The sequence below is a fragment of the Phasianus colchicus genome, chromosome 1, assembly GCF_987193195.1.
Source record: "Phasianus colchicus chromosome 1, bPhaCol1.hap1.1, whole genome shotgun sequence".
NCBI lineage: Eukaryota > Metazoa > Chordata > Aves > Galliformes > Phasianidae > Phasianus > Phasianus colchicus.
Window position 1 is genome coordinate 33,719,067 of NC_143436.1, and position 12,246 is coordinate 33,731,312.

Below are 12,246 nucleotides of genomic sequence, written 5' to 3' on the forward strand. Positions count from 1 at the left end.
AGATGAAAAACAATCTTCATAGAATCATAGAATGGCTTGTGTTGGAAGGGACCTGAAGGATCATCTAGTCCCAACCCCCTGCTACAGGCAAGGCCACCAATTGCTGGATCAAACACTAGATCAGGCTGCCCAGTGCAGCATCCAGCTTGGCCTTGAACATCTCCAGGGATAGGGCATCCCCAGTCTCTCTGGGTAGCCTGTGCCAGCACCTCACCACAATCTCTATGAAAAACTTCCCCCAAATCTTCCCTATTTTAAGCTATTTCCCCTTGTCCTATCATTAATGTAAAGAGCCGATTTCCCTCCTGTTTATAATCTCTCCTAAAAGATTGGAGGGCCTCAATGAGATCTTCCTGCAGCCTTCTCCAGACTGAACAAGCCCAGCTCCTTCAACCTGTATTTGCAAAAGTGCTCCAGCCCTCCCATCATCCTTGTGGCCCTCCTCTGGACCCTCTCCAACAGCTCCACATCCTTCCAGAGCTGGGGGCCCCAGGTCTGGTTGCAGTACTCCAGATGTGGCCTCACCAGGGCAGAGCAGATGGGGACAATTCCCTCCCTGGCCCTGCTGGCCACCCCTCTTTTGATGCAACCTAAGACACAGTTGGCCTTCTGAGCTGCAAGCACACACTGCTGGCTCATGTCTGGTTTTTCGTCCAGCAGGACCCTCAAATTCTTCTCTGCAGGGCTGCTCTCAAGGAGTTTTACTCTCAGCCTGTACTCATAGCTGGGACTGCCCTGACCCAAATGCAACACCTTGCACTTGTTGAACCTCATCACGTTCACCTGGGCCCACCTTCCGAGTTTGTTCAGATCCCTCTGGATGGATCCCTTCCTCCTGCCGCCATCAACTCAGCATCACCTGCAAACTTAGTGAGGGTGCAGTCGACCCAACCATTTATACCAATCTTAGAACATTCTCTGAATAAAACATAAGAAGATCTGAAGAAACTCGATTTTTATTTGTTTTTTTAAGGTTCTCGAGACAAAAACAACAGATTACAGAAAGGGGGGGGGGGGGGTAGTTTTAACCTCGCAGGAGCACCGGTCGGCGGGCACCGTGAGGAGAGACGCACGGCGAATGGTTATTGCGGCAAGGACCAACACCTCCGGGAGACGTCAGCGGCTGGGATGGCGTCCTGCAGAGAGCAGCCCAGGACAGCACTCAGCCTGCGTGGCACCGCCCGACGTTACCCGGGGAGCGCTCAAACCGCGCTCCGCGCAGCCCTCCGCCCCTAAAAGCCAGGCAGCAGCCCAAAGCCGCGACCCTTCAGCACCTCCTGCCCGCACTGCTCTCCGCCGCGAGCCCGGCAGAAGCCCCTCCGCGGCGGGAGGAGGCCGCGCGGCTCCGGAGGCTCCCCGCGGCCGCTCCGCCCGCCCCCGGCCGTGCGGCTGACGCGCGGCGCCCGGCATTGTGGGAGCGGGGGGGCGGCGGCGGCGACCCGGGGAGGGCGGGCGGCGGGGAGGGAGGGAAGGGGCCGCGGCTGACGGGTTCCGGTGTCGGGCGCGGACGTGTCGGCCGGGGCCGCGGAGCCGGAGGCGCTGCCCCTGCTCCTGCCCCGTCGGATCAGCGCCCGGCTCGGCGCCGCCATGTCCGGCACCAGCAGCCCCGAAGCCGTGAAGAAACTGCTGGAAAACATGCAGGGAGACCTGCGGGGCCTGAGCCTGGAGTGCAGGAAAAAATTTCCTCCCGTCAAGGAGGTGAGGAGCGGCCGGGCCGCGGCGCCGCTTCGGCGGGACGTCTCTCGGTGGCGGGGCCCGGAGGGAACCGGGTGAGGGCGGCGGGGCGAGCGGACCCGGGGAGGCGGCGTTCCCCGTTCCGCGGAGCGGCGCTGCGGCCGTGGGTCGGCCGGGACGGCTCGGGTCCTGCGGCCCCTGTCAGCGCCGAGCCCACGGAGCTCCCCGGCGGTGTCAAGGCAGCTGAAGTTTGGCTCCGGCGCGGTGCTGTCGCCCGCGGAGGTCGCGTGAGCGGGGAGAGGCGGCCCCGCTCCGGCACGGCCCCGCCGGGCTGCCGCGGCTCTGCGTCCCGCCGCGGGCTGCCGTGCGTTGTGTGGCGGCTGGTGCTGCGGCTGAGCCTCTGCAAGCCTGGCAGACAGAAGTTGATTTCTTCTCCCTCCTCAAAAATTCCATTCATCAACGTGTGTTAGTAGGACCGTCTCTGTATTTCTTCAAATCCTGCTTTGCTCTAAACGCTAGTTCAGTGATCTTAATTGCAGGATCATAAAATATCCCGTGCCGGAAGGGGCCCGAAGGGACTGTCGGCTCCAACTGCTGGCCCCACATAGTGCTACCCAAAATTCAACCCCCGTGTCTGAGGGCGGCGTCCAAACGCTCTTCGACCTCTGGCATCCCGGGGCTGTGCCTGCTGCCCTGGGAGCGTGGCATTACTTCAAGTTAGAGACAACGTTTCTGATTTTTCCTGCAGATAAAAGGCACAGCTGTGTTTCTGTGGCGTGTGTTACGTAGTTTAGTTTAACTTTTTCCCCATTGCTACTTGCTGTTTTGAAAAATGTTTCTTCTACACAACAGCAGGAGGGAAAAAGTACTGATGTATTAACTCGGATTAAGCTTTAAAACCAGAGGAGTACCTGGGAAATATGAAGAAGACTGTCAGTTTGGAAGAAAGTAATTATGCGTGTACTATGGCATTAGTTCCAAATAAGCGATACCATATTTATGTCATATAAAGCACTGTGCACTTGAGCAGGTGAACTGAAGTGACTGTGCTTACTTGAAAGGCATGAAGGCACCTGCAGCAGTGTGTTACCTGTCATTGCAGGTTTTGGAGGAGTGCTGGTGTATTTTGAGAAATGGTGTAAGTCATGCAAGAACAAGAAGTGGCTGCAGTCAGTTGAAGAGAAGTAAACCTCTGTGTCTTGGGGGAGGTCGGGTGCAGCTTCCATGCTCTCCTGTGGTACTGTGTGATTCCAGGTGGGCTGTTTGGCATCTGAACGAGCTTTCAGCTGTGATCGTGTTCAGTCTCTTCAAGATCCATGAAGGGGATGGGCAGTGCAGTTATTAAGTCAGTGTTTTTAATGATGCTGCATTACATTTGCCATGCTGAAGGTTTGAATAACCTCTGTACGTGCAGTGCTTGCTTCGTGCTGAGCCATACTCCTCTGCAAGTCTGAATTCTGTGTTCTCTTTTACATTTCCACTGCAATTTGCATAGCTCACCTTGTTACTGAAGTGCTTTGGATGAAGTTGTTCATAGCTGTTGAGAGTTTGGATAGTTGTGCTTCTGGAACAGCAGTGAAAGGAGTTTCTGGAGAGGACTCCTGCTGTGGGCTGTGGCCTCAGAGAGTTCTGGGCTGAGCAGGACGCGTGACACAGCTGCAGGAAATGATCTTATTTCCTTGCTGCTGGAAGCTTTTTTTCCTCCCCTCATTCTGAAGGAAGCAAGTGTTCTTCTTTACTCTCAAACAGCAGCTGCTAGACAGGTATTTTAATTACATGCATTTGTTCTAATTGTGATTGGATTTGGCTGGAGCCATCAGAGGAGTGGCATGTTCTTCTGAGTGTCTGGGAGCAGCACCAGCTTTTGAACTATGCTTAAGCATAGGATTTTTGAAATATATTTTTGCTACTTCATAATCTCACCTTATTTTTCACTCTTGCAACACTGTTCTCATCACCTCTGCTTCCACTATAACTTATGAGCTTACTTTGCAGCTTCTGTGCTACTTCCTAAAACTTCTGTGTAACTTTGTGAAGTTACTGTACTGTGATGGGCCTACTAAGAAGTTCCTCAGCCAGAGTAAGTTGTGAGCTCTGCTGTAGTTGTTAGATTTAATCACTACTTTATGCAGGTGAGTTCTGTCAGTTTTTGAGGGAATCTAAAGCTTTCCTCACAGCTGTTTGTTATTGTCAGCCCTTTCTAAAATCACGTATGTCTGCTTTATTTAATTTTGTTTTGATGTTAATACTGTTAAAATCCTGCAAAATGCATTTAGCTGATAGTTTTGCTGCTGATGGACGTAGTAGTATAGTTCTCAATTATGCTTGTTGCTCAAAAGATTTTCTTCAACAAGTCCTTTTTAATCAGTACTACCCTTAGAAAGTGCTGCAATCAGACACATGTTGTCTCTTTAATTAAACAGGGGTTTGATTCTCACTTTGTAATGGTGCTTCTAACGCTTGTATTCTTAAGAAGTAATTCCGTACTTGTTTGCTAGGTACAGTGAGACCAAAGCAGTATTAAATGGTACTTGGAGCAGGCAGTAGTTAGGGTAGGTGACACAAAGGAGGAGCTTCATCTGATTTTGGGGATATCAGCAGGAGCAGGGCAGCTGGCTGTCTGGTGCAGTCTGTGGGGTTCGTGCTGATTACATGGCAAACTTTCTTTTCCCCAGCTATCACTTTGTTTATAGTTAAGAAATAATAAAATATATTTTTGGCCCTTGAGCAATCCACACCTCATCTTTGTGTGATAAAAAACTCATGAGTAGAACTGTTTGTTTTCATCGGTGATGTCACTCACTGTGTTGTAAAATGGGAGCTCCTGAAGTAATTCCTGGGTTTGAAATTGCGTTGCTGGCAGTATCTGGGGGTTTAGTAATGGGTCAATCTTACTTCTTAGGAATGCAGAAAATACCAATTACTACTTTATTTCAGACCCACATCTCTTTGTTACTGGCTGTTCTCATTTTTTTCATGTTGGGTAGGTGTATAAATCCTTCATGGTGCTTCCTCAGATTGGCCCTGACTGCAGATGTATACTCAGCATGAGTGTTACCAAAGTGTGATTATAGTGGCTGTGTCTATCATCTGCCAAATTAATATTTCACATATACAAGTAATGACACAGCTGAAAAATTGCATTCCTATTTTCACACTATATTTCCATTTCCCAGTTACGGAAGAAGACATCAGCCTGAGATGTGATAGAAGCTCTCAAGGCACTTGTGAATTAAACAGTATCCTTGAAGTTTGAAATTACAGAGGATGAAGCAGTCTGGAGTATCGGCATCGGTCGTGCCTGTGTTATCTTGAGTAATCTGACATTTCTGCCAGGCAACAGCAGTGCTTGGCTATTATTCCCTTGTTTTTAATATGCTGGGCTCTAAACTTTGCTCCCTGTTAGAGCATTATAACAATTTCTGACTGGGTGAATTGTGTGGCACACACAGGCCTTTATTTTACGTTAACCTGTGAGTGGCTGGGGTTCAGTGTCCAGTGCAGGTGTGTGGGAGATGGGCAGCACTCCCTTTGGCCAAGCTTGTGCTGTCAGCCTTAAGGATTTAGAGGAAGTGCTTCCCCTCTGATTGTTAAACAGCAAGCCCTTAATTGGATCTTTTTAACTGGAGTAAGAGTTTTGTCTCATTGCAAAATTGAAAATACTTTTGTGTGACAAAAAGGTTACCTTCTGTTCTAATTGCTGGATGATAACACTGCATCTGAGCTGGGTAGATGGCTTCACTGGGCAAGAAGTGTTAGAAATATGATGGAAAATACTTGTATTTAGCAGAAATAATGCAATTGAAAGGGAGAACATAAGCATACCCACAAAGTTCTACTCAGCCTGAAGCCCAGATTTGTGTCAGCGGTACGTAACTCTGTGTTGTTCACACAGATGCAACCAAACCATCTCGGCTTTACGAGCAGGCCTGCAGTCTGTAGGCCGAAGTGTGTTGGTTTGTTTCTAATAGCTGTAGAAGTGAACCAAGCTTGAAAAAATACAGCAAAAAATATTTCTGATCCAGCTCTGCACGGTTGGAGACACTTGTGGTAAGAAAAGGGAAGGGGTGGCACTGAATGAAGGGCAGGGTGGGCTTGGCGGGGCTCAGGGCTGCTGCAGGCAGTAGCTGCCTCCTGCTGAGTGCTCCTGCGGTGATGCACGTGGTGGTGGCTGTGCGTTTTAGGGTGTTTGCTGCTGGGCTGATTTGGAAGTGTAGGTCTGGAAAAGGAATAATGTTCAGCTACGTCAGCCTTACATGGCTGTTCAGAGGAGCTGAAGTTGTGTTGTTCTGTTTTTGTTTTTGTTTTTTTTCTTAACTCTGAGTTCTTTGGTGCACTCAAGTGCTCTCTGGGGACTCCTGAAGGGTAGCGTTTGATATCCTGTCTGTACTGGTTCTCTCCCAGCCCTCTGTTTGAATAGGAGCAGAATTTCTTCTGTTTAACTATTTATTGAGCTGTGTATGCCTTTGGCATACTGAAATATTTTTGAAACAGTATTGTCAATTGATCGTCTGTATCTAGGAAAAATAATAGAATCCAATTTTGATTCTTGTTTTCCTTCTCTCATAAGTAACTACTTGCAGACAAGCAGCTTTATTAAATTCTTTGAGGAGAAATTAAATCATCTGCATTTGTGCAGCTTCTGGATAAAACAAACATTTGTTAGAATTGTTTAATTGCAGTAGAAGTGATGTGGGCTAGCTGGGCAAAGAGATGGGCTTTTCACTTTCTAAGAGGCTGTCTGTGTTCTGTGAACACAGGTTTTGTTCACATGGCTCGTCCTTGGAGCACAGTCCTGCCTGCACAGAGAGCCACATACAGCTCTGTTCTCTGGATTGAATCACTGTTTTTAGGGGGAAGTGCTGGTACTGAACGTATCAAAGGGCTGATATCAAAGCATTGGTTCAGAAGCCTGCCTTCTGGGTAACTGTATGAAAGCACGTGTGAGAACATGCTGCAAAATGTAAATACATGCTAAAAAGATGCAAAACAGTTAATTAGCTTTTAACATTGAAGAGATCTTCAGGATTCCTATTGCAACAGTAAGGAGCAGCTTAAAAAAACTAATATTCAAGTATTAGAAATTGGCTTGTTCCATAACAGTAACTATTTCAGAAAGTTTGTTAAATGCAGTGTAGTACACACCTAAGCTAAGAAAGAGCATGGCATGCTGAAATGCCATGTGATTTGGTCACTTGAGTCCCTGGATGTATTCCTAGCATTGATGGTTTTTTGAGAGTTCTGTGTTCATGCTGCTCTTGCAGTAAAAAAACAAGAGCCAAATGGAACTGGTGAGAAACAAATCTTTGTGTATAGATCATTTCCTGTAGAAGTAACAAACTGTGGAGCCTTCTGCTATATTTTTCTATTAAAATGAGTTAAATAATTCTGAAGCTGTAGTGTGTTGGGAACCTAACCTATAGTAAGCTTTCCAGGTTGATCAATTTTCAGGTTTTCTCAGTAATGTTTTAGAAATGTGTAAAGATGTTTGTTTTTTTTGTTTGCTTTAATGGGTATTCACTTGCACTTTTTCAAATGAACCTTCCAAATACTATTTAACTGTTTTGTAAAATGCTTATTGTCAAAACTGTGTGTGTGACTGAAGATTATTCTGTAGTTTTCTTTGATTGCCAGTAGCTGAGTTGATCACTTGAAACAGGCAAGGCTATTTTCTGCAGTTCTTCTGTAGTTCCTGAGCTTTACTGGTTGCCGTATCTGTTAGCTTCATGTTTGGAACCTCTTAATTTTGGAGTGTTTTTATTCAATATTGATCCATGTACAGTAATATTTTTTCAAAATTACTTTAACAATTGTGCTGTTGCATTTCTAGAGGAGTGTTGTCTATACAAATAGTTCTGATTGATAAGAAATACCGTGTTTTCAAGAATGGCTGACAGTATGATTATAGACCTGATTTCTCCATCATGTAACACTTTACAATTGAATGAATGAAAAAAAAAAAAAACCACCAGTATCTTCTGTACCTCAGACTGTCTGTAAACTTCTCATGGTAGGCTTCAGAGTAAGATTAAAGTGCTGAGCTTTGGGTATCTTCATTGATCTTGCAGGATCAGTTCATTCTGGAGATACGACTGAAGGAGCTAATAGCCAGGGGATGGTTTTAGTCCATTACCAGCACACCTATTGAAATACATTCATAAAATCATAGAATCACAATGTTGCAAAGGACCTCCAAGATCAGCTAGTCCAACTGTCAGATGGATGGCTACATTAATGTCTTTTATCTTGCCTCCTAGCTGCTGGTCCAGAAGAACATAGGTCTTCTGTCTGCATGTAGTAGTCTCAGATATGGAGATTCAGGCTTACATACCTGCAGAGTGTCCCTGCAAGTGGGTCAGATTAATGCCCCTTAATTCTTAAAGCCTCTCCTTAAACTGTCTTCATTGTGATTGGAGTTCAGATACATAAATTTGTGTCTTGATCTTTTATTGAATCCCTGTCTCCCTCCCATGCTTTCCTGAAAATTATGCAGGAAACCTGTAGCAGAAATTCTTGTCAACTCAAGGTCCAGCTTGTGCCCAAACTGCCTGGCACATGGTGGAAAGAATCAACATTCACCAAAGAGCTGTTCCTGTAAGAGGCTTACAGTCTGACTAGGTGACTGCACACAGTGCTTGTATCAGTGCCTCAGGAGCATCCTACTCCAGTCTGTTTGGACTGAGAAGCTGAAGGCAAAATTAAAATCTGCAGCTCTGAAGCAGGTTTTTATGTAGATTGATGATCATTGTGACAAAAGTATGTAATGAAATTTCAAGTCATTTATAATCAGTTGTGTTGTACTTGATGGATCACTCAGAAATGTGTCAATGCTTGATGCAGGCTACGTCAGGATGTCCATATGCTGTGTATATAGATACATAAATACAAATTATTGACATATATAACATGAAAATATATCTGATTCTATTTTATTGTGCAGGAGAGAAGTATAACTTGAAAATTGTTGCTAACTGGCTGTGTTTGTTCTGTATCAAGTCTTGATTATTTTTTTTCTGCCTGTATCATTGTTGAATGCTACTAGTTCTGGTTTGTTCCGTTGATTTGTATGTGATGGTTTTCCAGCTGAGGTGTAGTGTTTTTATTGTCAAATGAAAACTCTTGATGTAAAATGTTTGCACTGCATTAGCCTAACCTCTACGTTCATGTCAAGTGAGGTATCTCCAGAGGTATCAGCTCGGAAGCAATTAACTGGCACCTCTCCTGCCATTATTGATGATTAACCTTCAGGATTCTGAATTGTCAGCTTGCAGTATATGCAGCCAATTTCAAAGGTTTATGGACCAGGGGAGTAATGACTCCAGTCAAGTGAAATAGCACTTTTAACATCAGGGCAAATACTACAGTTGTACTGTAGCTGGAAATCATAGAATCAAAGAATCTCCAAGGTTGGAAAAGACCCGCAGATCACCCAGTCCAACCATCCACCTATCACCAATAGTACTCAATAAACCATGTCCCTCAACACAATATCCAAATGTTCCTTGAACACCTCCAGGGTCGGTGATTGCACCGCTTCCCTAGGCAGCCCATTCCAGTGTCTGAAAATAAATAAATAAAATCTGCATCATAAGTTGAATTGGTTAAGAAAATTTAAAGCAGGTTCAGCTAGCGCTACTATTTTTCATCAATCAGCATGGAGCTCCAGTAATTGGGAATCCTTGAGTACAGTCAAGTCCAGCAGGAATTAGTTTGGTATCTTCAACTATAGTCCCTGTTCTTCGGATTAGAAGTGTGAACTAATTGTTTCCTCTTCTATCTATTAGTAGATAATGATTCAGAGTAAAAGAGATGAGTTTTGTTTGTGTCTCAGGTGAAAACTGTTTTGTGTGTGAATAGAGGTTGACCATCTGTTTGTAATTTCCTGTCTTTAAATGCTAAATAAAGGTAGCATGAACTTCTAAAGTGGAAAGTATGGTATTTCTTTTGATTATTATTATTTTTAAATAGGGCTGTTTGACAATTCACATAAATCACAAATTCCAAATATAAAGCTGAAAAACTGTAGCTGCTGCTGCTTTTGGATGGAAGGTTTTATGATAGTGAAAGTGGCTTACTGAAATTAAATATTCAGTTTGTTGAAAAACTAATACTATTTTAGTGTGATTGCTGAGACTCTGTGGCAGAAAAATTAAATTGAGAAACCTATGTAGGAGTTATTTTTAGAAGTGTTTTGAAAGGAGAGTTATTGTTTTCCCTGCTTTCTTTGTCTTATACATAACTCCAGGATGGCACATACATCTGAGCAGTGATTGCAACCAGGTTCGCGTTCTCTGCAGCCTCCCGTCAGCTAGGTGTAGGCATTAACAAGCTCTCCTCTTAGCTTAGTCGTCTTCAGGTTGAACAAGTGCAGCTCTCGATCATTTCCAACCTTGCTCATCACCCCTCCTCATGGTCTTAGTGGACTGTGACTTTATTGCATCACCTCAGTGCCTGCTTTACACTAGTGAGCCTGAAGCTACTCTTGTGAGAATGTTGTTGGAGTACAGTGTGCAAAAGGCATAAGACTCCCTTACCTTGGCTTACCTTGGCTTGCTGGCTTCACGTGTGCTAATACAGCCCAGCTGTTCCTACCAGCTCGTTTAGGTTCCTCTGAATAAAAACCCACCTCTGTATTGGGCAGTACCCCAAATTTGATATCTGTCTATAGGCTTTACACTATTACTTGGGCTGCTAATAAAGATGTTAAATGCAATTAGCCCCACTGCCTGTCCCTGAAGAGAAACATTAGCAACTTGTCACCAGCTGGACTTCATACTACTTGTAATTATTCTTTGAGCTGATAGTCTAGCCAATCATCAACTCACTTTATTGTCTGCTGGTCCACACCTCATTGATTTGACTGTAAGGGGGCCTATACTGTACCACAGAGAATGGCATCGAAGGCTTTGCTATAGTCAAGGCATACAGTATGTGCTGCTTTCCCGTTACCTGGCCATAAGCTCATTGTAGAAGGCAATGGTCAGGCTCGTGCTAAACATGTGTTGGTTGTTCCTGGTCACTTTCTTGTCCTGCCTGTGCCTAGAAATGGTTTGCTGGAGGACTTGGCCCATAACCTCCCAGCAGTTGGTGTGGAAGTCTGTGTGTTATTCCTTGGTTTCCTTTGAGATGTCCCTGATGCTTACCTCTTTTTAGTCCATTAAATAACCTTCCTTTATTGCCTTGACCCTTACCAGTGGTGGTTTGTAGGCTTGTGTCCGGTTGGCTTAAGTACTAAACTCACATACTCTGAAACTACTTCTGCAGGTGGTGGCACATTTCCAGAGGCTCTGCTGGTAACTTTGTTCCAAGCCAGTAGAACGTGAGCAAGCTCTAATCCAAGTACATTAAATCACTGAATACAGTAATTCTCTGTGGGTACACAGTGCTGTCAGATAAGAACTAGCATTTCACCAGTTTGAATCATACGTAGAGTGAGTATATATAAAAGAGAAGGGTCTGAGTAGGGATTGTACTCCCGAAGAGAAAGATAAAAATACAGAAAGCAACTACAGTGCTTTTTTGCACAGATGAGCTACACTTGAGTGCTTTCATGATGCTGATTTACTGTGTGAGTTTTTGTGGGTGTGCCTTTTCTAAATAATAGTTTTGCAGTGTAGTAATGGTCCAGAATGTACTTTTGCAAAGCAAGCCAGAATAACATTGAATTGAGACAGTACTTTAGGCAGGAGAATCTCTTAGCTAATCTATTGGATGTAGGGTTAGTGTTCCAGTGAGAGAGGCAAATAATTACAGACAGAAAAATTGCTCCTTTTTTCATAAATAGGTGTGAAAGTAAATTATATAAGTTATTCTCATCCAATCATAGTAAAAGGGTTGCAAACAATACGATGTAAGTACCAACACAGGCCAGCATTCCCAAAAGTACTGAACGCTTTTGTTTTCAGAAAAGAGAAATCAAAAACTTGCAGAGAAAGGGCAGCAAACCTCCCAGCAGGTTTGATATCTCTGGAGATAGCAGTTTGCATGTAATTGAAACACAGAGTCATTCAAAGTGTTAATGGTGGAAATATTTTATTTTTTTGTAAAAATACTATCAATTATAAGTTCGTATAAAAATATATTTGAAGTGGAATCAATCAATTGTTGCAATGAGTACCTGCCTGGTTGTTATGTTAATCATCTTTTATGCAGGTGCGCAATTTTTGCTTTAGAAGAGAAAAGAAAAGTAAATAAGAAAAAAATAAATGCTGGCTTGTAATGGTGAGATGCTGGTTTCTTCGAGGATGAGCAAGTTGATTGTTTTTAAAACCTTCTTAAAAAAGATCTTCTGAAACATTTTAAAAATTGCTGAAACAGCAAAGTGTTCTTTTCACTTTGTGATAAGAGAGGGGTTCAGGGTTATAAATGTGTGTCATATTTTCCTCAGGAGGAGCTGTTAACTGTGCCATTTATCAGTGAAAGAAGGATAGCATGTTCACACTGACACCTGGGGAAGAGCACAGGGATTACTGTGGAGCAGCTGACTGCTGCCAGCTCTCAACCCAGCTGCACACCAGCATCCTATCTGTATATACACATTGCCACATTGCAGTGGGGCTTCTATGATGTCTT

At 44.3% G+C, this 12,246-nt stretch overlaps 1 protein-coding gene across 2 annotated transcripts in view; it reads left to right on the forward strand.

Annotated features, from left to right (window-relative positions):
* Positions 1-1,468: 1,468 nt before the first annotated feature.
* MON2 (MON2 regulator of endosome-to-Golgi trafficking) overlaps positions 1,469-12,246 on the forward strand; it is a 73,319-nt gene continuing 62,541 nt past the window's right edge. For both annotated transcript variants that reach the window (XM_090138281.1, XM_031589534.2), the window contains exon 1: positions 1,469-1,698. In XM_090138281.1, the coding sequence (XP_089994407.1) occupies positions 1,588-1,698 (111 nt within the window). In that variant the 5' untranslated portion in view covers positions 1,469-1,587. The remainder of the gene's footprint in view (positions 1,699-12,246) is intronic.